The sequence below is a fragment of the Carcharhinus amblyrhynchos genome, chromosome 15 (assembly GCF_965287045.1).
Source record: "Carcharhinus amblyrhynchos chromosome 15, sCarAmb.v2.hapA, whole genome shotgun sequence".
NCBI classification, from domain to species: domain Eukaryota; kingdom Metazoa; phylum Chordata; class Chondrichthyes; order Carcharhiniformes; family Carcharhinidae; genus Carcharhinus; species Carcharhinus amblyrhynchos.
In genome coordinates this window covers 59,120,048-59,146,845 of record NC_137338.1, presented here as the reverse complement: position 1 = coordinate 59,146,845, position 26,798 = coordinate 59,120,048, and the positions used below count along the sequence as shown (strand labels likewise).

Sequence of the window (26,798 nt, the reverse complement as noted above, 5' to 3'; positions counted from 1 at the left end):
GAGATTAGTGGGATAAGTATGAAGGGTTATGAGTATAGGGCATGGGTAGGCCTAGGTAAGATGCTCTGTCAGAGAGTTGGCACAGACATGCTGGGCTGTATGGCCTCCTTCTGCATTGTAGGGATCCTATGATTAGCCTGGGTCTCTGGACTATTAGTCCAGTAACCCTACATTCTGGAAAACAAAGATAGTTTGGAATTGCCTCTTTCTCCTTGTGGAGGAACATGGTTGCCCCTTCTCCCCAGATAACTTAGTAAAGGCTAGGATTTCATAGGCAGAGATGAACATTCTGTCATTTAGATTCATAGACGTTTACAGCACAGAAGGAGGCCTTTTGGCCCATCATATTCATACCAGTCAATAAAGATTTGACTATATTAGATCTACTTTCCAGCACTTGGCCCAAAGCACTGGAGGTTGTGCAGTGCAAGTGAATATCTAAATTCCTTGTAAATATTATGAGAGTTTGACTCAACCACGCTTTCAGGCACTGAGTTTCAGACTTCCACCACCTACTGGGTAAAAAAGTTTCTCCTCAACTGCCGTCTTAACCTCGACCTTTAACCTTAAATCTCTGCCCCCTTGTTATTGACTTCGCTAATAATAGAAAAAGTGTCTTCTAATTCACCCTATCAATGCTCCTCAAAATCGGATACACCTCTATCAGGTCCCCTCTCAACCTTTTGTCACTCTTGAGCAACATGTTTGTACCTCAGTGAGTTGGATCAATAGGTTAATAAATAAAGCTAATTTTGGGTAACTGTGTTCTCGTCATTTCTGGAGGCACATCTGGAAAAGTTGACTTACATAAAAATTGCAGACTTGTGCATCTCAAAGGAATACCACCTTTATGGAAAAGTGTGACAAATGTTTTTATGTGGGAAAGGAATTAATTCTGAGGAGCCATGCCTTTTTTTTAATCACACATGATATAGCATTGATGTACCATTGTGTTTCAATACAACACATGTAACTGTACTGATTATTTGGTAAATCTCATGTCTGATTGCAAATATTTTCTTGCCATGAAAACACTAAAGTTCATTTTTAATTTGGCAAATTGGTGTTAGCAGAATGGTAACGGCCTCAAAATAGGGTGGGTCCACTTACCGCACATAACCTTAAAATTCCCATCTGTTTTAGGCTCCTTTAATATGCAAATTGGAGTTCTATGATGTTCACAGCGTTCTGTTGTTTTTAGGAAATAAATAATTGGAGCACTTGTTGCTGTTTCACTTGCATTGTTATAAAAAAAAGTTAAGTTTTAATTATTCTTCTCAGGCCCAAATAAATAACCTGGGCTACTACCATCTCGGGCTTACCCTACTGTGATTGTCACTTACTTTCCCCACTCCCCTTCCCCCTCCAGACTGACCTTGCTGCCAATTTGGATGGCACCATTCTGAATTCAACAAACATTAAGCGGCCTTTCGTTAAAATCAATGGTGGGATTTTCCACTCCACCCACCCAAGATGGGTGATCTCTGCCGCAAGTGTCAGGTCAAGCCCAAGATGGGGTGCAATACATTTTCCTGTCAGCTTGGATCTTGTTTGTCTCTTTTGTGGGGAACATGAATTGGATTCAGTTGGACTTTGATTTTGGCACAAGCAAGGAATGGATTTGTGTTTGCCTGGTCCATTCTGAGCACTGGCTTTATGATGTTAAGGATGGAGTTTAAAAAAATTTTAAAAAAGAACTCTATGGGAAGCTCAATCTGCTGGCACCATTCATATGAAACCCAGGTCTCTTACCCTGTGCACTGCACTGGTCACCCTCTAACAATCTAAAATTGAATCCCCCAGTGGGCGATGCTTTCAATTTTAATGGGGAGGGAGATGCTGTGATGGAAAGGAATTTTGAGCAGGCGCTGTAATGGGCAGTTGAACTGATATTGCCCATCTTTACACCCTTACCGCAGGTGAGAAGTTCTGACAGGTATCCCTCTAGAACCAGTAAGACCTGTGGTGACAGGAAGTTACAGCACTGACGGTGTCCGCTTTCAGAAATTCAAGAACAGAAGCAAATAACCACCTTACCTTCATTAAGCGGTTCTTGTAACGCAGTTTCTTTCTGACCCAGAACTGGACTAAATACTGCAGCTTCGTTGCGCCTGGAAACTGAAACAATTGGGAATAAAAGTAATATCCTGTAAGAATTGGTGACATATTTCAATGTGTGTAACCGTAAGTGAATTCTTACTAAATTATTAACAGTTATTGTACAATTCTGTGTGGTGGGACTTGGCTTACCCTGACAATCGCCCACTTGTTCAGCTCAGAGGACAATACTGAGTCAATGGCAAGTCCTTTCCACAGGGCAGTACAATCAAAGGAGAATATTAGCACCTCCGATTAATGAACTAAATTAAGCTTGTCGGTGTTGCAATTATGTTACTAGACTGGAAATCGGGAAACTCAGACTAATAATTCAGAGAGCGCAAATTCAAATTTCCAAAGGCACTTTAAGAAATTGAATTAAGCTTTTAAAAACCTGGATATAATAGGCTGGAATCAGTAAAAAGTGACCATGAAGCTGTTAAACTGTTTTAAGAGGCCCAATTGTTTTACTTATGTTACTCAGGGACTGGAAGCTTTCAACTTGGAGTAAAGTTCTTAAGCCTGAGTTATATTAAGACCTCTTTCCTAGCATAATGTGCAGGAAAATAGACCAAGATACATAAGGATCATGGAAAATTATGTCACATTTAAAACATTTGCTGTAGTTAAAATGTTAAATCCTTGTTGAAACTTCAAATTGCTTGCGTTAAGCTAAAAAAGCAGATGTGCTAGACACTCTGAGTTAAGACACCACAGCTCGAGAGAAGAGAAAGTTGAACATGATGAATATGGAGAATCACATGAAATCATGTTCAGGCTAATACAGTTAACATGGGGTGTTAATAATTGGTTGAGAAAAGTACGTTCAGAGCATGACCATCATGGGGGTGCACATGATTTGCCACTGGAAGGGGTTAAAAGGATAAGAGCCAGGATAAAAGAGACCTCCCCTGATTGAGCCCATGTGGTGGAGAAGAATCAAAAATGAGAAAGCAAGCGATGAGAAAGAAGCCTGGAGACCAAAGTGCCAAGAGAAGATTTACAGTCTTCCCTCCAGCCTTAATATAGGTAGGATAGCTCACGTTAGACTGTAAATCACTACCCAACTTTACAAAATTACATCAATTTGGCTTATATATGACTGGTCACATCTGGCCACACTTGACTTGTCTGCCAAGTTTTACTGTTCAGGCAGGAGACAAAACAAATGCCTTCTGACTATAGTACTGGGGTGGTGGGGCAGCAGCATCTGCGGATCTCCAGCCCAGTCAATGTGTCCCATGAGAAAACTGGGGGAGTTGAGCACTGGGAAGAAAGAGATACTCTGCCTCTTCATAGGGTCGTCTGTTTTGCACTATAATATCATGAACCTTATTGATACACAGCATGGTGATTAGCTCAACACAACAATGGTATAGTTATTTCAAAATTGATTGTAAATCATTAAATTGAAGTAATTTTATTAGACGTCCAACTGACCAGATCCTTCTTCAATGTAGGCACTAATTGTTAGTGCCACCAAGAAACTCACTGCAGAATGCGAACAAATGTATAAGCTGTTTCAGCATAATGTATATCTCTTTTTATTCATCCTAGGGATGTGAGCATCACCAGCATGGCTGGCATTTTTTGCTCATCCCTTGCTGACTTGAGAAGCCAATGGTCCTTTATTTGATGGAACAGTTTGACTTGTTGAGCTATTTCAGAGGGAAGTTGAGCCAACCACATTGATCTATGGTTTGGGACATATCGTGTCAAGGTTAAGAGTAAGGCCAACCTAAGGTTACAAAATCAAGACTAAATGATTTGCTGATGAACTTTGCTTCCTTCCCAATGCTGATGATCCTTGCTAATGCCCAGCTTTTTATTCCTGGATTTAAGGAAGAACTGAATTCAAATTTTGAAACTGCTACGGTGGCATTTTAATTTATAAATTATTAGTCCAGGATTATTCATCCAGTAACATTTCATTATTGCTGTCAGGACTTAGTGCTGCACTCTTTATCCTAATTACTATGACAAATTCCTATATGTTGCAACTGCCAATCACAACCCTCATCTTGGTAGAGGTACTGTTGAGTAAATGGGCTGCTGCTACTCTTTCCAGGAGTGCTGAGAATGACCTGGGTAGATGTTCCCAGTGAAAATCCTTATATTGCTGGGGATGGTAAAAATGCTGTCACCGTCCCTGACTATTGCTGACTTATGGAGATCTCCCTCAACAAGCAGGAATAGCAATCACAACTCTCATTGCATTTATTCATGCATAGTTACCTGTCGCTCATTCAACACAAGTGCATGGTGAAAATGTAAAGTTTGTAAAAGAAAGATTTAAAAACAATTTAGTCTTGATTTTGTAACCTCAGATGCCTGCATGCTTAATCAGAGTACTTGTTCTTCTTTGAATCGTACATTACAAGACTACACAAGGGGTCATCTCTTGGGATGTTCAATTTATATAAATCTATTAAAATCATTTTCCATTTCTGTCCCTCTGTGCTCACAAAGTAATGTTCCACTTACAGAAAACTTACTTGGTGACATGGCTGTAGACTTTCAATTAATGTCTGAAACTAGAGAGATCTCCCTAAAGAGAAATGAGGTAATGAAACAGGTTTATAGTATTATGAATGTGAAAGGGGTCCCTGAATAATACACTCCTAAATGATTTCAGAAAGTGACTAAGCTAGGCTTTCCTTTGGAGGCTGTCTGCTTTGGATTTGTGTGGATGGTTGTTACTTCTGTCTCAGTGAATGGAAGAATTGTGGCTGAGAAATTTTCACACTCGATTCTTCCTCAGCTTAAGAGGCTGGGATTTTGCATTTTTTGGCTAAGTGTCAGCTTGGTGGGAAAAGTGGTGTGTAGCCCACTGGCTCTCCAATCATAAAATCATATAAAAAAGGATCCCCCACATGGACACGGAGATATTCCTCTTGTGCACAGGGAACTGTTTCCCTATGGGTCTCCAGTTTGGTGGTCATTACCAAGAATTTAGGCCCCAGGACCTGAATGCAGTGCTGCAAGTTTCATGATCTCATACAGTTGCTCAAAGTTGGCGAATGCATCGTATAAAGTGTGGCCATTGCTCTGGTTTTATACCAGTCTGGGTTTTAGGCAATCTGGCCCAGTAATTCATTTTAGCTGCCTTTCTCGCCCACAGTGAATGGAGGTGGCCATTGACATCAGGTCCAATTGCTATTTTAACCAGTGACCTGAGAAGGGAAGCTGTCATGGCTTCCCCTGCAGGTGAACACAGCAGGAAGGGGCCCAAACAGATACATTTCTCTTGCTTCCTTTGTGTGGCCAGGACAGGAAAAAAAATGCATCAGGGAGCTCCACAAAGTTAAGTTAGGTGACCCGTATGCCAGGAACACCAACCATATTCTGAAATGTGAGATTCTCCCGAAACCTCTCCCTGCTACTTAGTTGAGCATCTTCAACTGGTGCATTGGTCCTAGCTGCTTCCTTCCTGCTGCTCAAACTACTGTCAACCTTCAGCTAGCACAGTAAATTGGTGATATGGGGGGAATACATCTGAGGCCTGAGAATTAAACTCTCCTGAGCCCTGTGCTGCTGAAGTCTAGAGAAACGAGTGGTTTGCTTGTTACCTCAGGTCTTGCCTGTTTGATTCTTGCTCTGGATTAAAGTGGAGCCTCACATCAACTTTTAAGGATAGGTTTGATAGATAGTTGAAGGAAAGAGGCATAAAGAGAAAGCGAGAGGGAACAGAGCGGGATACGAGATTCAGACTGCAGCTTGTGTGGACAAGCACTAACTGATTGTGCTAAGCTTTGCAATTCTATGTAATTCTCAACCAGAGGCAGCTGGATCAGAAAGGAATCTATTGATATTATGTAAAGGGGAGGAAGACTCAGAAAAAAGGAAAAGAGATTTACAATTATAAAGTGCCTTTCATGACTTCAGGAAGTCCAAAATCATACAGGGCAGTCTCTGCTGTTTATGAAAGACATGGTTTCCAATTTACATATTGATTTATTACATGTACATTGCTTTGTGTCACCACATGTCCACTCTGCCATGTATGGAACTGACAAGGATTCCACTTCATAGAATCCCTGCAGTTCAGAAAAAGCCATTCGGCCCATCGAGTCAGCACTGACCCGCCAACAGAGTTGCCGTTGTCCTTGGACAGTTTCTTACGAGCCCCGGGTGGACGAGATGGTAAAATTCCGGCAAGTATCTTCTCCCTGTAACCACATACATGTACCATAGCTAATCCATTTAACCAACACATCTTGGGACACTAAAGGGTAATTTAGCATTGCCAATTTGCCTAACCTGCACATCTTTGGACTATGGGAGGAAACCAGACAGCTGGAGGAAACACATACAGACACGGGGAGAATGTGCAAACTCCACATAGACACTCACTCAACGCCAGAATTGAACCTGTGTCCATGGGGTTGTAAGGCAGCAGTGCTAACCACTGTGCAACCGTGCTGCCCCTTCCTCAAGAGCGAACTGTCATTTCACCAATAGGCAGCACATCCTGCAACTGAATGTCTCCCATTCTGGCAGTATCACGATATCCTAATTCTGTGGCAGATGGCGGAGCCAGCTGTATTTAAATCACTAGGTTAAACCCAAGCATGGCTACGGGGATGACAATGGCTATCTACTGCCAACATCAGATTCTCAACCCAAGGACATGTGTATAGTATGCTTACGTTGAGAACCACATTGCATCAAGAAAAGAGACAGAGCAGACCAGTGGTGGGCTGAAGCAATGATTCTGTGCCTTGGATCATTCTGGAGGAGGTCTCCCATATGGATACAACAGTATTGCAGAAGGAGATTCATTGTGGGTCAAAATGGAAAAAATTGTGAGGAAGTGAGAGATGATATGGGGGGGGTGGAGGAAAGAATTGATGAAAGCCAACGATTGTGTCCATATGGGGAAAGCTGCTGATAGTGCTTCACTGAGAGAAGTGTGCTAAGGAATACTGAAATTGGCCACATTAGGGTAAAAACCAGATTATCTGGCATAAAGCCAGAGCAATAGTCACACTATACATGATGCATTCACTGACTTTGAGCAATTGTATGATAACTTCCAGGACTGCATCCAGGTCTTGGCGTATTGATCAACTATCTGTTCCCATTGCCTTCCCAGCACAAGTTTGGAGGACTTGCTGTTCCTGCAATAATGGCTATCCCTCTTCCTTTCCACCCCATTCACAAAGACTCCCAGTGCAATGTTGGTGCCCACTTTCCACCCATAGTCAGCCATTAAAAAAAATCATTTATGGGACATAGACATCTCTGGCTGGGTCAGCATTTATTGCCCTTGAACTGAATGGCTTGCCAGGCCATTTCAGAGGGCAATTGAGAGTCAACCACATTGCTGTGACACTGGAGTCACATATAAGCCAGACAAGGTGAGGATGGAAGATTTCTTTCCCTAAAGGACATTAATGAACCAGATGGGTTTTTCCAACAATTGACAATAATTTCATGGTCATTAATAGATTCTTAATTCCAGATTTATTTTTATTGAATTCAAATTCCACCATCTGCCATGGTGGAATTCCAACCGGGGTCCTCAGAACATTAACTGAGTTTCTGGATTAATAGTCTAATGATAATATCACTAGGCCATCACCTCCCTTTGTTGCACAACACACTATAGTACTTCCATTATCCTCAGTATCTCGAGCAGCCATAACTCATCTCCCATTGAAAAAGTACAGGCTAGTATAGGGTAGTGTGGGCTAGCTTTAAGTAGCAAATTATCCCTGCTGAGCTATGCAGCCAATGAACAGCATGGTTAGTATTAGCTGCAGTATCATGATTACAATCATTGTAACACTTTCCAAACCCACAACTGGTACTATTTAGAAAGACAAGGGCAACAGCTACATGGGAACACCACCACATGTGAGTTCCCATCCAAGTCACTCACCATCCTGGAAATGTATTGTCATTCCTTCACTATCACTGACTCAAAATCCTGAAACTCCCACCCTAACAGTGCTGTGGGTGTACCTGCATCACCTGTACTACATCATTTCAAGAAGGCAGCTCAGTATCACCTCCTCAGGGGCTATTAAGAATGGGCAATAAATGCTGGTATAATCAGTAAAGCCCACATCGCATGAATTAATAAATAAAAATGATAAGGCAGCGTGAAGCTTGAATCCTGCCTGGATTACGTTGAATAGGCACAGCAAATCATAAACCATAATCCCTGTGTCCATTTGCAATTTAATCCAACTTAAACCTCTATGATTTATTTCAAAGTGGGGGAAGAAGCCCTTTCCAATTCACTTGGGGTTAAAGTGAACATTCCACATCTACCAATTGTTCTTCAAAATTGCCTTGTAAAAATAGAGCAAAAGTGTACTAGCTAAGTATTTCATACTAATATGGGAGAAACGTACAAAACAATGGTTTGTGCATAGATTCACCACATTCCTGCTTTAGCTCAGTTTCTTTTACTTGTTTATGGAAAAGAACAAAATTAAAGTGAGTGACTGGCCTTTTATGACATCAGTGTGGATTTTGCACCAACTGTTCTTGGAGATTATTAGAAGGCCTGGCCTCTGGGTGTACATTAAACTGTTTAATGTGAGGTCTCCTTGGAGGATTACTACCTCGGGATAATCTCTTGCAGAGCATTCAACTCCTTCGAAACACATGTGATTAATGATGAAATTCCTAGACCTGTAGCCTCCTGTTTTGTGAGAATCTTATCTTTAGCCAATTGTTGAAAATAACTATGATAAAGATCTCACCCGAGGCAGTCATTTATTGTGTTACTGTTTCTTCACTTCAATCATGTCGTCAGTAATGATCCTTTTCTCTGTCATATGATCCTATATTTAATCCTTAGTTTGAATATTTCCTCTAGCTACAAAACAGCTGCCAGCAATAGCTGTCATTCCTATGGTAAAGGGGATTTCCAGGCTGGAAAGTAACTCTGTTTAATAAAAGAGAACTTTTCTAATGTTGAATTTGTGGAAATATTTCATTTTTATGAATGCTTTGGTGACCTAAGTTTCAAGTTAGACGTATTTCATTGAGCTCGTGAAATTGTTAAATCTTTTGAAGAGAGCGTTTGGAGTTTTTATCCTTAGCAGATGGTGCTTTCAGAGTACTGTTCAAATGAACTGAACATCCATAAAACCTTGGTGTGTTAAATTAGTACACTTTGCAGAATGATACAGAAAACCACAGTTTATAGGGGAAGAAATCACATTCATATAGTATTTGTCACTGGTTCAGGATATCACCAAATACTTTACAGCCAATGAAGTAATTTTGAAATATTGTCAAATTTTGTATTTTAGGCAAAGATGTTAGCCAACTTGTGCACAGCAAGATCCCACAACAGCAAAAAGACCTGAGAATCTGTTCTAATCATATTGGTTGAGGGGTAAACATTTGTTTGGATATTGTGGAGATCTCCCCTTGCTCTTATTCAAAATACATTTTATCTTCTGCATTCTGAGTGTTTGGGTAGTTTTTTTTTGTTAATTTTATTTTTTGTGGTAAGAGCATTGATCCCACAACGCAGCCAGTTTACTTCAGGGTCAGTTAAACCTGTTGTGGTGACTTTATCACACAAGCTGCTTGGTTGATATTCCTTGTACCTCTTGGGTATCAGATTCTGCTTTTAACTCCACAGTAAGATCTGAGTGCATAATTCATTTGCAGCAGACAATTCCATAGAGGGCTGCATCGCTGTTCTTCAGATACAATGGTAAGCCAGAGCTCTATCTGCCTCTGTAGATCTAATGGCACCACCCAAAACACATTACCCGATCTAACTGCTGTTTGTAGAATCCTAAATGTAAACAAAATGCTACTGTGTTTGTTTACATTACAACAGAGATGGCACCTTCTGGTAATCTAACTTATAGGAAGTATTGAGAGACTTGCTGAAGTAAATGCAAGTTCTTTGGCCCTGAGGTAATGAAGATAGTAGACATGGGAAACTGCAGTGTGGAATGCTCTGAGATTCAAAATGAAGACCCTGTGATGTAGTAGAAGTGTTTATTTTATTTAATAAATCCCTTTTATTTTAAAATTCCTTATAAATAGGGTTTGTTTGACAGTTTGCTCTTGGTGGAGTTAACAATTTAGCTGCAAAGCTGAGGAACACTTATCTTTAATCAGGAACAGCTTTAGCTATCTTTGCCCTGACAAGGAGGGGAGTATTCTGCCAACCTTTGTGCTGGAGAATTCCACACAAAATCCAGTCTCAGAAATTTTATTCATTCATGGAGTTGGAAATCTTATTGTATCCACAGGATACAATGCTGGGATATTGGATACATACACATTCAAAGTACAGATTTGCGATATTGAGACTGTGAAGTTGTAAAATCTTCAACAAATTTCCGATAAAGCACACCAGTTCTGCAGAATGAAACCTTTAGCATCCATTGTCAGTGTGGGTATTCCTGAGTTAGAGCTGATCTTTAAATAGGTGACCCCTTACTCTGAGATTATGCTCTATGGTCCTGGACTCTCCCACAAGGGGAAACAACCTCTCAACATTTATCCTGTCAAAGCCCCCCCTAAGAATCCTATAAGTCTCAATAAGGTCACCTCACATTCTTCTAAACTCTAATGAGTATAGTCCCAACTTACTCAACCCCTCCTCATAAGAAAATCCTTCCAGGATCAATGTAGTGAACCTTTCTGGACTGTCTCAAATGTTAGTATATCTTTCCTTAGATAAGGGGACAAAAACTGTTCACAGTAATCAGGTATAGTCTAACCAGTGCCTTGTATAGTTTCAGCAGGACTTCCCTATTTGATATTCCATTCCCTTTGAAATTAATGCCAACATTCCATCTGCCTCCCTGTTACCTGCTGAATTTTGATGCTAACTTTTTGTGATTTATGCACAAGAACTCTTAAATCCCTCTGTGCTGCAGCTTTCTACAGTCTTTCTCCATTTAAATAATATTCAGATTCTTTACTCTTCTTACCAAAGTGTATAACTTCACATTTTCCTACATTATATTCTATCTGCCAAGTTTTTGTCCACTTAATTAATCTGTCTGTATCCCTCTGTAGACTTTGTGTCATCCTCACTCTTCCCTTTCCACCTATTTTTGTATCTTCCACAAACTTGACAATCATACATTCCCTTCGCTCAGTGCTATGGTTGAGAATATGAAGGAGTCATCACCCTGCCTCTGTTAACACCCTGCAGTCCAGTCTGAGTGTGATATTCTCCAAGGACACCACAGCCTGATTCTCACATCAGAAAGTCACACAAGAATGATTTGCAGCTTCAGTGTGGAGACTCCGAGCTCCACAATGGAAAGAGTATTGGATCATATGGATAGGTGCTTTAGATGGGTTTACTGCTAACTGTTCTACAGAGGTAGGTTGAAATGGTGAGATCCAACCCTTGAGGACACTGAGTATTATCTAATCACGGTATCCTCAAGAACACTGATAAAAAAGATAAGGGACAAAGTAGAAATGGTGTAGCACTTCAAATTTTTAAGTGTCCAGATCACCGACAACCTGTCCTGGACCTCTCAGGCCAACATTATAGTTAAGAAAGCCCACCAATGCCTCTACTTTCTCAGAAAACTAAAGAAATATGACTCTCACCAACTTTTACAGATGCACCATAGAAAGCATTCTTTCTGGTTGTATCACAGCTTGGTATGGCTCCTGCTCTGTCCAAGACCACAAGGAACTACAAAAGGTCATGAATACAGCCCAATCCACCATGTAAACCATCTTCCCATCCATTGACTCTGTTTATACTTCACGCTGCCTCAGAAAAGCAGCCAGCATCCTGGACATACTCTCTACCACCATCTTCCATCCCAAGAAAGATATAAAAATCTGAGGTCCCGTACCAACCGACTCAAGAAGAGCTTCTTCCCTGCTGCCATCAGAGTTTGAATAGACTTAACCTTGCACTAGGTTGATCTTTTTCTACCCTCTAGCGATGACTGTAACACTACATTCTGCACTCTCTCCTTTCCTTCCCTATGAATGGTATGCTTTGTCTGTATAGCAAGAAACTTTTTATTGTATATTAATACATATGACAATAATAAATCAAATAAAATACTGGGATCGCTCAGAATTTCAGCATATTACATTTTTGCCAGGCTCCTACAGCATCCTGCAGCATCTGTGTATGGCAAGCTGAGTTGGACTGCTCTGGTAGCATGTTGCTGCAGTTTGAAGCTGTGTCTTCACAGACACAAACTCCAAATATGATTGCTGACAAACATCTCAACTTCCAATGGCTGGGGCCCCTTGAGGAACACTCCACACGAATAGCAAAGACGGAAAGCTTCTTGAAAGAAAAACACCATGGGTTGATCACTCGGATAAGGAATGAATGGAGGCTATTTATTATGTTTGGCATTAAATCGATTGCCTTTGTGGCTTTTGGAACATTAGTCGGTGAAACGGTTTACTAGTGGCTTCAGAGGCTGTATGGTCGGAATGAAATTGATACACAAGGTTTCTGAATGGGTTGAGTGTTCTTCAGAATTGGATGAAGGGAAAGAGGAAGAATGTCTTAAGGACTGTATTAGAGAGGAGCTTTGTCTATATTCTCAGGGTCATGGTGTGAGGAACTCAGGCGCTGCTCCCTGACATCTCTTACTGCAAGGCATTAAAATGGCTCTCTGGTCTCTCTCAAATGTTAAAGGATTTAGTATGTCCCATTCAGAAGTGGTTACACACTATACTAATTATTGAGTTCAGGAAGACAATTACAAGCACTTCTGTTTCTCAAAAAATGTTGCTCCCAGACTTAGTTAACGGCGCTTTATTTAAGAAAAGTGTAAACCATTGTCCAATCATTACATTCACTACAATCCTTAACACACTCACACTTTGTCCTGTTAGTTTCATTTATATTTATTGAGGGGATGTGAGCGATGCAGAAAAGACCAGCTTTTATTGTCCATCCCTAATTGGCCTCAGGAAGATGGTGATGAATCGCTTGACCCAGTTATCCCGGGTTGGAGAAATGACAAGTTGCTTATTTGGCTCATATCCAAGTAACTGTGTCAGCCCAGCTAAAGAAGTTCAACAAATCTAATGATAAATACTTGTAACAGTCCTGAACCAAATGTGGATGATAATCATGTGGTCCAAATGTTAGCTCTTGCTCAGAACTGTGCCCAATAGTTATAAGAAGGCAGGGGGAATTCAGGAGTGGGCAAAATAGCCAAATTACCCAGTAAGGCCAGCGATTTGGAGGCTCAACCAAACTTAATGGCATTATCATTTTTTTTGGATCAGCTTTTTAATAAGCATTTAACCAAACAGACAGCCTGCCAGTGAACAAGAAGGAATGCCAGTGGGGGATGAGAGGGCATCAAGGTTGAGGTAAAGTGGGAGTTTGGTGTTCAGGAGTGGGTAGAGAGACGCCGTAGTCAGCAGACTGGAGGCCAAGGATTTCCTTGAAGATCTGGGACCAGCACCCATGTTTCTCCTCAAGGATTGTGATGAAAAAGGTACTTTATGCAGCGTCAGCCCCAGCCATCTAATTCACAGCCCTGGTTACCTCATTTGTAATGATGCCTGGATTGAATCTTTTAATGAAATGTTGCACCTCCTCAACGACAGGACAACTGGAAATGTCTGACTGCTGTAAAAATTGCAATGGGCATGCGTACAGATATTTAATGTTGCTTTTCCAGCAATAGAATCCCTACGGTGCAGAAGGGGGCTATTCAGCTCCTCGAATCTGCACTGACTCTCCAAAAGAGCATCTCACCCAGGTCCACCACCCCCGCCCCCCCACCCCCACCTTATCCCCATAACCCCTCACATTTACCATGGTTAATCTACACATTTTGGGACGCTAAAGGGCAATTAACCTACCTATCTTTGGGAGGAAACCGGAGCACCTGGAGGAAACCCACGCAGACATGGGAGAATATGCAAACATCACAAAGTCACTCAAAAACTGGAATTGCTAACCACTGTAATACCATCTCACCTATACAGTTAACAATTTAACCCCCACCCTGAATGCTTTTTCTCTATTGTAGTAGGGTTAATAATGAGGACCATTAATACTGTTCTTTGCACGGATGCTACCTGCCTTCTTGAATGTTTCCAACATTTTCTGCTTTTATTTCAAATTTTCAGCATGCACAGTATTTAAAAGGAAACATTGAACTGAGTATCTGTCCACCTCTTGAGTTGGACATGTAAGATCCCATGGCACTATTTTTGAAGGTGTCCTAATACTTATCTCCCAATCAGCAGCTAAACCAAATGTTCTTGTTGCGTGTAAAAATTGACTGCTGATTTTCCTACGTTACAACAGTGGTTACAATTCAAAGGTAGTAAAGTGCTTGGGAGTAGTTTGAGGTTGTAGAAGGAATTATATAAATGCAAATCTTTTTCTTTAGTATTTGGTTATTTATAGCCAGAAGCACTGTGTATTTTTCTCTTTGAGCTAAGTGGGGAAAAATACAATGCCAAACCTTTTCTTTAATCCTATATTTTAAAAAATATATAATCCACTCTCTTCGCTGTGACTTTATTTTTCCTCTGGACCAGAGCAGCTACCTGTAAGAAGATTGTACACTGGGATTGTATGTCAAGCTTGACAGATACTGTGAAATAAAGATAGGACTAGGACTGAAGCAATGGCTTGATCCAAATATTTGGGAAGCATGTGATTAACCTTTTAGTGATGAACAGGGAAATATTGTGGGGTTCACCATGGGGTGGCACATTGACACAGTGGTTAGCAGTGCTGCCTCACAATGCCAAGAATTTGGGTTCAATTCCCTGTTTGGATCACTGTCTGTGTGGAGTTTTCTCATTCTCCCCATGTCTCCATGGGTGTCCTCCCACAGTCCAAAGATGTGCAAGTTAGGTTGATTGGCCATGCTAAATTGTCACTTAGTGTCGGGGGGCTAATTGGGTAAATACATGGGATTATGGAGATAGGGCCTGGGTGGGATTGTGGTCAGACTTGATGGGCTGAATGGCCTCCTTCTGCACTCTAGGGATTCTATGATTCTCCTATTCTATGAAAAAGAAAATCAGGCATCATCTTGTTTCATTCAGGATTTGGGCATTAAAATGAAAATCAGTGCAATGATTTAAGCAGCGAGTGATATGAGGTGAATGGACATATGTGTATGTTTTCAATATATGTGTTTGTGCATTACAGAATATGGATTGCTTGCAATGTTCTCTCCTGAGAAACAGTACTAAAAGCTGTTACTCATAAGGAAAGAGTTTGCACTGGTTGAGGTTTGTGGTCATATCCTGCATATTCCCCATGGTTTGAACAAGGGGCTACTTCTCAACAGACTCATTGTTAAAAATAAAATTAGATTCTGTTGAATTGAATCACATATGGTATTAGTAATTAATACTTCTAACGTGTTCATGAGTAACTCTTTTGTCCTCCTTGAATTATTTAATACATTGGTTTACTAAATATTGTGTGGCAATCAGAACATAATTTCAATTATATTGACTTCTTGTTCCTTATTAATTTTATACCTTTTGACAATCCTGTGGTAAACGGAAAGAGGTGCACCAATATATTCATGGAAGTATAAAATCACAGATTCTCTATAGTGCAGAAGGAGACTGTTCGGCCCATCAAGTCTGCATTGATTCTTCGACAAAGCATCGGGGCCTATCTCCATCTTCTCACATATTTACCTTGCCAAACCCCTTAACCGACACATCTTGAAACAATAAGGGACAATCTAGCATGGCCAATCCGCCCCATCTACACATCTTTGGACTGTGGGAGGAAATCGCAACACTCAGAAGAAGCATACACAGACACAGGAAGAATGTGCAAACTCCACACAGATAATCACCTAGAATTGAACCCAGATCCCTGGTGCTGAGAGGCAGCAAGATTAAACACTGTGTCACCCTCATTAGTAAAATGACAATTTCTGAAATTCAATAAGAACGTAGTCACTGATAAAAAAAAATGAAACTTAAAGCATATTTCATAGGAGTAAATAAAAAAAATCAATAATTCAGTCAATGGCTACAATACTGCCTTATTCTGTTGGGAAGAAAATTGGCAGAATTTTATGAGAATTCTGTCCAGTTATGTGAAATCGGAACAGTTACAGATCTGCTTTCTGGGTAAGTTGTCATGCCCAATATTGTACGCATGGAAAAATGGTCTAGACTGTTTTGAGCTGCTGTAGGCAGTGGACTGGGCTTAATCTGCCAGTCAGCCTGCTTAGATAGCTATCACGCATGTGTAGATCTCTGTGGCTGCACACGCACATTCACAACAGCAGAGGGAGTGATTGTGCATGTGCAGACCTCTGATGCTGCAGCAGCAGAGGTCTGACAGACAGAGAGTTGTTAGGCTCCAATTACTGTAGGCAGCCTGAACAAACTCCCCCCACTGCAATAGCGGGGGCCCAAGGCCGATCATGAGTCCTACCCTCTCCTGCTGCTCAAACCAATCATGCCCGCCCTCAATGATTGCAATGCAAATTGAGAGCGGGCCACCCCTTTCCCCCCATACCAATTGCCTGCAGAGTGGCAGCAGGCCCCCCAACCGTCCCTGATTGAATTACCTGCAGTCACAGCAGGCCCACCTTCCCTGATAGGCTGTTCCCATAAGCTCCACCCCTTGGCACTGCCCAGTTGACAGTGCCAAGGTGTGCATTGGGCATTACCAAGGTGCCAGGCTGACACTGCCCAAGGGGCACCCCCCTTTGCCCTGGATGGGCTCAATGGGCTCCAGTTCTACTGGTGAGGCCAACACGACTGTTCCTCGTTTTGGGGGAGCAGGTATTTTCTTGCCTGGCTTGACCATATAGGCAAGCAAGCTGAGACAACTGAGTGCCAGGCTTGCTAATTACAAGTAAATTTCAATAAATTTAAATAATTTATTCAACCTTTCACCCATTTCTGGCAAGAGACTGACCACGCCAGAAATCCAACTCTCATAAGATCGAGAGAAGCGGGAAATCGGATGTGATCCTGATTTCTCGGCTCTCGAACAATTTTACAGGCTCGCTCTGCCCATCGATGGGTGGGACGAGCCAGTAAAACTCTGCCCAATATCTCGAGTTTGAGAGGGATTTAAATTTTGGCAAATGGTGTGTGATCCACGGATAACTCACACCGAAATAAAACAGAAAACATTGGAAATATATAGTCGCTGTAAAGTAAGAAAATCCAATAACAACATGAGGTGGAGATGCCGGCATTGGGCTGGGGTGGGCACAGTAAGAAATTTCACAATACCAGGTTAAAGTCCAACAGGTTTATTTGGAATCACAAGCTTTCGGAGCGCTGTATCAGTGAGACTTACCTGATGAAGGAGCAGTGCTCTGAAAGCTTGTGATTCCAAATAAACCTGTTGGACTTTAACCTGGTGTTTTGAGACCGATTAACAACTTGGATGGAGAAGTTTTACCAGAACTGACCAGAGGTTTCAATTTCAAATAACACTTTTCTGGCACTGATGAGCCTGCTATGTATTTCCAGCATTTTCTATTTTTATTCGGACTTACAGCATCTGTAATTTTGCCCTTTTCACCCGACACTACTCGACTTAGGTCATGACTTTGTGCGATAATGTAAAATGGATGATAATATGTCAGCAGCCTATTTTACATCTCAGAACTTGACTTCAAAGTTAAAATCGTCCCTCTTGCATTTCAGACTGGCTGCAAGATAATGATAATTGGCACAAAGTCTCCCTTTCAAAACATCCCAGATAGAAACACTTTCAGAGTTGATGAACAGCCAAAACTTTTGATTCGCTTAAAAATTAGTCCCAGGGTTCAGAGACCGAGTTCTACAGCACAGAAAAGGCTCTTCAGCCCATCAAGTCTGCACCGCAAATAACTACCACCAAAGGCACGCTAATCCCATTTTCTTGCACTTGTCCCATATCCTTGAATGTTATATTTCAAGTGTTCATCCAGATATTTTTAAACCTTGTATGGTTTCTAGCCTCCGCTACCTTCCCAAGCAATGCATTCCAGATTCCCACCACCTGTTTTCTCAAATCTCTTCTGAATCTTCTACCCTTCACCCTAAAACTATGTCCCCTTGTGATTGACCCCTCAAACAAGGGGACACCTGCTCCCTACCCACCCTATCCGTAGCCCTCAAAATCTTATACACCTCAATCATGTCTCCCTCAGCCTTCTCTGCTCTGAAGAAAGCAATCCAAGCCTATCTGATCTCTCCCCATAGCTCCACACTCCATCCCAACATCCTGGTGAACGTAGAGATCTTGGGAGGGAGTTGAGTTTGTAATTGAGGTAGGACTGTGGAAGAATTTCTTTGATGGGCTGAATTCCCTTTTCTTCTCTGCCAGCATTTCTTGTTTCCCAAAATCAAAAGCCTTCCTGGTATTCCAACACCAGTATGCAGGACTCTGTGGATAATACTTACCTCTTTATGCAGAGTGATGCACAGAGCTAGTGGTATAATTTGGTATTACCACTTGAGTCTTTTCTAAAGCAGTATCTAACATTCAGTGTTCTGCAGCAAAACTTGAAGCTAAAAACACTCTTGTTAAAATCTTTCTTTGAGCTCCAGATGCTGAAAACAATTCTATTGTATTAGCAGGTTGCAAATGGAGTAAAGCATAAAGATAGATGCCTGGGAATGTGCTTGAGTTGTCTGCATGACATTCATAAAATGTGAACTCTTATGGTTTCAAATTATTGAAGCTCCTCAAGTGTATTAGAATTAAATTGTCTCGATTTAAAAACTTAAATCTTCCCCAAATTGGAACCTATAAAACCCACATTCTCCAGCCTGATTAGGGGCAGCAAGATGGCACAATGGTTAGCACTGCTGCCTTACAGTGCCAGGGACCTGGATTCCATTCCGGCCTCGGGTCACTCTCTGTGTAGAGTTTGCACATTCTTCTGTGTCCGTGTGGGTTTCCTCCGGGTGCTCCAGTTTCCTCCCACGTTCCAAGGATGTGTGGGTTAGATGGATTGGATGTACTAAATTGCCCTTACTGTTAGGGGGACTAGCAGGATAAATGCATGGGGTTGTAGGGATAGGGCCAGGGTGGGATTGTTACTGGTGCAAGCTCGATGGGCCAAATGGCCTCCTTCTGCTCTGTAGGGATTTTATGATTCTAAGCCATAGGTTGGAATTTTACCAGCCCACCTGCCATGGGATTTGGAGCGGGCGAAGGGTGGAGAATGGAAAGCCCATTGACATCGCTGGGATTTTATGGTTTTGGGATGAGCAAAACCATAAAATCCTGCCCATAATGTGCAAATGATCATTTGTACACTCTTGTTCAATTATTACAGAGTGGAATATGGCAATTAGAACACAATTTTTTTAATCAAATACCATCTCCAAAGAGCTGTAATCTTCAATCTTGCATAGTACTAAATACCCACATAATTCTTGAGCAATGACAGCAACAGATGTTATCTTTATAGTGGATGCTGTGGAGTACAACATTTTGGTTGCGTGCTGAGGAGGCTTGACTTACCAAACACATCTCCCCTGGGATTAAGCTCCTCTGAGTCAATGTAGTTCTCAACCACATCTTCAGTGCCTTCATAACCCACGTCAAGTTCTTTCTCATCATGGCTCCCGATATAAATACCATCCTCATATTCAAATGGCTGGTGCCGGCCCTGGGAGGGAGGCGTGGCTACAGGCCGAGGAATCGCATTCTTTATCACTTCGCTGTTTTTTCCATTATTCCTATCTGCCAGTTTTTTCTTTATGGCTTCCCTGTTTCCTCCCAGGATCACAGGTCCTTCTTCATAAGGGTTTTCAGGAACAGCTGAGAGAGAAAGAAACTGTGTTATTTAACAACATCCTCATCTCTTTCACATTCTACACACAAAAAACATATTGTGCGGGATTTTCCAACAGCGCACACCCCAAGACCGGAAAATTCCACCCGAAATCAGTGGACTTTTGCATGGTTCTGTCCCATCTGCTACGATTCCAATGTCAAGCAGGGGGGATGCGAAAGTTCCACCCAGACCTGAGTCCTTTCTATGAATGCTATTGACAAGGCCTAATTTGGTTTGAATGAGCCTCCGCTATATCTAATCTTTTCGAAATCATCTCTCCTTCATTTCTCTTTGTTCCCTTGCAGATTCCATGATATTTCCCAGCGGGGTAGATGAGTGTTGTCAACCCTCTGGGAATGGAAAATTAATCTTCAGTACTCTACCGTGAATGACTTTGGAGAATAATCGTAGAGATAGTAATACAATTGTACTATTTTTTCCCCTTTTTCTTTGACCACTTTCAGTTATTAATTAAGAAAATATTGGCATGGGAGACAAACCCATTATATGAGCATTCAAGATGACTCCAGTTGGTTAACAAAGACTCTATTCTCTTTCCAATTGGCTTGATGAGCTGGGAGAATGAACCAATGGTGAGAATGTGAGAGTTCATGTAATGAAAACTCAAAGGAATACATCACCTGAGGGGTAGAATGGCTGCTTTTCAGGCTTTGTTAATACAGTACTCTCATTAATAAATGTAGCCCACCTACTTACTACAGGGATGGATAGTCTAGGTGTAGCAGCAATTAAGACTGGGATTTCACATACAAGGTAGTGAAATTGTGGAATTCTCCACCACAGAAGGCTGTGGAGGCCAAGTCACTGAATATATTTAAGAAGGAAATGGATAGATTTTAAACACTACAGGCGTCATTGGGTCTGGGGAGAGAGTGAGAATGTGGTGTTGAGATAGTGGATCAGCCACGATACTATTGAATAGCCTACTCTTGTTCCTATTTTCTATGTTTCTATGTCTATTTGCAGCAAGGCGATACTTGTACATTGTCTCAGCGACTGAGCAGTTTACAGAAGGTGCGTCGACTTCAGATATGGCCATGGGTGCTCTCAAAAAACAATTCAGGCTAAAGAAAAGTGTGATGATCAAATGATATATGTTCCTCCAAAGGCATCTGGTAAGCCCACTAAACAATGGCCAAATGTGTTTAAAAAACTTGAACACATTTCCCACAACATCACACAGGCATGATTCAGCCTCTGAATTTCAGCTTCCATTACCAAACCCAGACTGAGTAAAACTCAACCCAAAGTGTTTCAGAAAGACTCCTGTTGTGTTTTAAAAAATCCTCTTCAAACATCCAGTAAAATGTAATATGTCTTTAGGAGCACTGGAAGTCCTCAAGGATGACTTGTTTACTTGTTAGGAGAGAGTGTAATGTGAAGTGCCATCCACCAAAATGCTGTGCAAGCTCCCTAATGAGTACTGACAGGCAATTTAAGTGCTAATCAGCCCTTTATAACATACCAGGCAATTGCTTCTAAGACGGATTTTACCTTCTTCCCCAATGTGGTGGGCTTGCATTAAACATAATGTAAACTGTCATTGAGCAAAGTCTAAATTAGCATGACAAATGGAGATCCCACCTTACTCAGCTTGGAGACTTGTTGCTCATTTGAAGTGTCCTGAGAAAATTGCTGCCTTAGTCTTTTACACCTGCCAAATCACATGAGTACAGGAAAGGTGTGCAGTTAAAATGTTCACCTTCTGGTATGTCACCCACACTATGTATGGTTTCCCTGTAGATGACCAACAGAGTTGTACCTTTGTTGGGTGCCTGAGCGTTGTCCTGTTGTTCAGTTTCCCTAAATACTTTGATTTGTGCTGTATTCCTTCTGCTAAAGACTTTAATTAAGGAAGGTGGATTGAATAAATGCGCATTTTGTTCTGTATTTTCAGCTAGAGCGTAGATTTCTAGCTGACCAAATTGTCAAGTATCTTATCTCCCAAGAGTGCATGAGAATGTTAGATTTGAGTGCATTGTAATGGCTAGCTTGTGCCTTAGTAATTAAGAATCAGTTTTATTTTCAATTACATCTTTACAGGATATCCTATTTGCAAAACCTTTTTTTTAATGTTGCATTGCTAAAGATTACTGGATCAATTCACTTCATATATACTAATTAAGGAAATTTATCTGATACACATAATGTACATTGATTGTCATGAGTGCAATGTTTTCTAACTGACAGCCTCTATGTATGGCATATTTTGGCAATTATTCTCACGTGACACTTTTTTTTACACATCTGACCCCTTATTCTGGATATTCTCCTGACTATCTCATGATATACTAACCAGGTTGAAATCTTGTCTTACTTTGGGAAATATTGACTTGGTCCTCTACTGTGTCGGAGTCACCTGCCGTTGTCTATTTTTAAAACTTGCTTGATGCAATCCCTGTACTTTCCCGAGAAATCCATACGTTATTTGTACACAATGGGCTTGGGAGGCAAACAAAAATCAGGTAAAGTCTCCATTTCTAAATATCTGAAGATTGTTGCTGGAAAATAGTGTCTGGATATCAGCGTTTGGATGCCCTGGTCTCTTCGTGGTGTGTTTCTCATGGCGGGAGGTGGCATGCCATTGGTTGACGATGGGACCTTCTGGTCCTGTTGCTGTCAGTGGGACTTCCCATCAAATCTGCCCTATGCTGCTAGTAGATACGCATGTAGATGCACTGTCCGTGTGACCAGAAGATCCCCGTCAGTGTGAAGAGCCAGAAAATCATACCCCAGGATATGTATCTGTCTGTGATCAAAGAGCCTGCCTACACTTACTTGGTTTATAGGTGAGGCTATTCAGGTAGAACCATGGAACCATAGAAAAGTAATGGTGCAGGAAGAGGCCATTCAGCCCACTGTGACTGTTCCAGCCAAAAATGAGAAAAAGTTAGCCGCTCATTTTAATCCCACTTTTTAACGCCTGGTTCATAGCCTTGCAGGTTACAACACTTCAGCTGCAGATCCAGGAACCCTTTAAAAGAATTGAGCATTCTAACCTCGAGCACCAAATTAGACATCAGAACTCAGGCGAGTCCTTCATACAAACATTGGAGCAGGAACAGGCCATTCACTTCCTTGAGCCTGTTCTACCATCAGATCATGGCTGATCTATATCTTAACTCCATTTAGCAGCCTTTGATCCATATCCCTCAATACAACTACCTAACAAAAATCGATCAGGTTCAGTCTTGAAGATATAATTGACCCAGTATCCACTGACTTTTGGGTGCAAGTGAGCTTGAGATTTTCACTGCCCTCAAGTGTGTACAATTACTTCCTGATTTTGCTCTTAAATGGCCTGGTTTTACTTTTAAGATTGTTTTTTCTTGCTCAAGATACTTCAGCAAAAGAAATACTTTCTTTGCATGATTTTCCCTATTGAAATTCTTGATCGAAGAACAAAGAACAGCACAGCACAGGAGAAGGTCCTTCCAGCCTGTGCCAATCTGATGCCTGCCTAAACTAAAACTGTGTACACTTACAGAGCCCGTATCCTCCCATTCCCATTCTAGATGTCCCTTAAATGCTGCTGTTGTACCTGCTCCCACACTCCCTGGGCAATGCGTTCCAGACATTCACCACCCTCACACGTCTCCTCTAAACTTTTCCCCATGCACCTTAAACCTATGTACCCTAGTACTCTACTTTTCTACCCTAGCAAAGAGCATCTGACTATCCACTCTGTCTGTGCCACTCATAATCTTGTAAACCTCTGTCAGGTCACCCCTCAACCTCCGTCATTCCAGTGAGAACAAACCAAGTTCATTCAACCTCTTCTCATAGCTAATACCCTCCAGGCCAGGCAACATCCTGGTAGATCTCTTCTGTGGCATCTCCAGAGCATCCACATCCTTCCACGTCAGTTTAAACACATCCCCTTACCCTTACTGTCTAAATGCAAGGGAATTAATACTAAGCTCAAGCAATCTATCCTTACAATATAACCATTTAAACCAATGTATCATTCTGGTATTTTTGCTCTGCACCCTCTCCAAGATCAATATATCCTTCCCAAGGTAGGGTGCCTAAAACATAGTGCCATGCTCCAGGTGGGATCTGATCAGAACTCTATTCAACTGAAACATAATTTGTTCTCCTGTGTAGTCCACTCACATTGAGATAAAGGCAAAATCCCTTTAGTCGTTTTGATTGTATTTTTGTCCTGGTGCACTGGTTTTTAGTGATTTTTGTGTACATGAGTCCGAGGCCGAAATATTAATATCACCTGGTGCCTCAGGAAACGGGAAAGAAAACTCAAAGGGCCAAAATCTCTTGGAAAAATCAACCCACTCCGCTGGCCTTCTCTTTACACGTGAGAGGCCAATGAATTATACAACAGGAGGTAATAATTATCAGCTTCCAATTCTAGACTAAAAAATAATTAAATAATTGGGCAGAAATAGTAGAGAAACAAACGACATGGAAAGTACACGGGTAGTTACACGGGGACAAAATATTGTCCACAAAAATACAGAAGCAGCGACTGCACTTCTGTTCAACCAAACATTTGAAAATCAACATAAGCAAATCTTGAATGGAAAACTGATGGATGTGATCTGCATATTTTGAGACATAAAATGTGATTAACAATTGAGGGTAGCTTTAGTTGAGTGTGAAACCACAGATGGGCTAGGATGTTACATTTGCTATTTGGAATCACTTGCTTGTAAAATCCCAACCAAGATGATCACCTTTTTGCCTTTGTGTCAGGCTTCAAGATTCCATCTCATTCACCCACCCCCACACTCCTCTAGGGTACCTGATCTCTCCTTCCCAAATGTCCCAGACTTACCTTAATTCAGTGATCCATTCCTCCCTTCATTCATGGACTACTTGCAGTCCCTGCAGTGCCCACTATTGAGTTCTGGCGCTGCTGAGACTGATAGGGTTGCTGGCCAATCTGATTGGCTGAACTGTGGAAGTCCCACTCTCTGGGCCAGATTCTCCAACCTCACCCACAGCTGTGATTTTCCAGTCCCGTCGCAGTGAATGTGAGATTTAGGTGCCGGCAAATTCTTTGCTCTCGCTGGCAAGCAGCGTAAGGGCGTGAACATTTGGAGAATTCCGGTCTCTGTTTGTTTAGGCCACCTGCAGCATGCTATCACTTTTATCCCTGTGGGCCAGCTTTTTTTCTAAGTTAGTCAGCTCACAAACAACTTTTCTGACTGGGGTGAGGCAGGTGGGTGGGTTGGGGTGGGGCGAGCAATCATCACCCCTGCCACCCCCCCCACAACCTCCTGTAAAACTCAGCTCCATATTACTTGGGTGCAGGTGCAGGAAGGTTGGCTATATGTGACAATTTCATGTGTAGAGGGAGTTTGAGAGATTGCATTATATCCACTGGGTTCTCACCATTGAGGATTTCATCATCAGCGCTGCCTTGTTCTCCTTCCAAGGTTCCTTCTAGGAAGGGTTTAACTATAAAAGAAAGATTTGTTTGTTAACTTCTTGCAGCTAGAATCATAAAATCCCTACAGTGTAGAAGGAGGCCATTCGGCCTATTGAGTCTACACCGCCAACATTCTCACCTAGGCCTGTCCCCGTAATCCCACATGTTTACACCACTAATCCCTCTGACCTATGCATCCTGGGACAGTAAGGGGCAATTTTAGCATGATCAAGGCGCCTAACCGGCACATCTTTGCACTGTGAGAGGAAACCCACACAGACATGGGGAGAATGTGCAAACTCCTCACAGACAGTGACCCAAACCAGGAATCGAATCCAGGTCCCTGGAGCTATGAGACAGCAGTGCTAATCGCTGTGCCACCATGCAGCCCATTGGTTTGTTGCACCTCAATATAAGAAACAGGGAAGGACAAACTTAATGGTCAACTGATAGAATGTGGGCACAATTTCGCTCTTTAAGATGGTTAGAGACTTTGTGGAAAACTGTCCTACAACCTGAACCACCGATGGGGCTTCGAAAGCAATCACTGCTGTTTCATAAACTTGCAGCCCATACTCCTAAAGGCCGAAATAATGATTTGGCATCAAAATCTCCAAGGTTATTGTACATTCATACAAAATGGTATACCTCTATGAGACCTTTGTAATTACATTATGCTGGTTACTAGTGCTGACTACAAATCAAATATTGTCAGTTGGTGCAATTCGAATCAACTTGTAAAAGATGCTTTGTCTTATCATCTACTTAGCGAAGACTATGATCAATAAAACTGCAAATGCCTTGACTACCCTCTGCTGTAACACCTATGTTTCAGGAATGGGATCCAGTGTTACACAGAGTGCCTTGGATATCTTGAGAAATATAAGCAAATCCCAGTTGACCAATACATGTTCAATGTTCAATACAGAGATGTATCCAAGAAAATGGCCATTTGCTTCTTTCTAATTGTTGCTTCTTGACACAATCAAATTACTTGACTAAGAGTTATTAAAAATTATGAAGCATATTCTCACTAAAACTCCCTTAAAATATACCAACAAACCATATGATATTAATCCATCTGAATTAAGAAGCATAAATCAAACATATTAATCACACTAAAATTCTCTTTCATCACAAAAGAATTCTTCCAATCTAGAAGTTTTGCTTAATTCTCGACTGGTGTAAGTTAAAAGGCATGCAGCTGTGTCAACATCATTATTGTTGAAAGCACCTCAAGTATGAAGAGCTTTATCTTGGTTTGTGGATATGACCCATAAACTATCCTGTGCATTATAATCTTATCAACTCAATGGAAAATTAGCATAATTTTATTACAGAGAAAGTTGTTTAATCAAAGCTACTTCTAATCTATAAACAGTTCACGGTTAAATCCTTCATAACCATCACTACTTGTACACATAATTAAATTCACTGTTTGTAACGCTGTGAAGTTAATGCATATGTTCAAAAGGAGCAGTTTCTTATAGTATGTTGTTAACTTATTTGTTGCTAATGGCTCACTTATTTTTCTCTTCGTGGAATTCCTTTGGATAATA

General features: G+C 41.4%; 1 protein-coding gene across 1 annotated transcript in view; it reads right to left on the bottom strand.

Moving 5' to 3' along the window:
• egfl6 (EGF-like-domain, multiple 6) overlaps positions 1 to 26,798 on the bottom strand; it is a 74,329-nt gene that overhangs the window by 11,221 nt on the left and 36,310 nt on the right. Inside the window, exons 8-10 of the mRNA XM_080204007.1 lie at positions 25,203 to 25,268; positions 19,511 to 19,810; positions 2,038 to 2,118 (exon numbers count right to left, since the gene is read on the bottom strand). Coding sequence (XP_080060133.1) covers positions 2,038 to 2,118; positions 19,511 to 19,810; positions 25,203 to 25,268 — 447 coding nt within the window. The remainder of the gene's footprint in view (positions 1 to 2,037; positions 2,119 to 19,510; positions 19,811 to 25,202; positions 25,269 to 26,798) is intronic.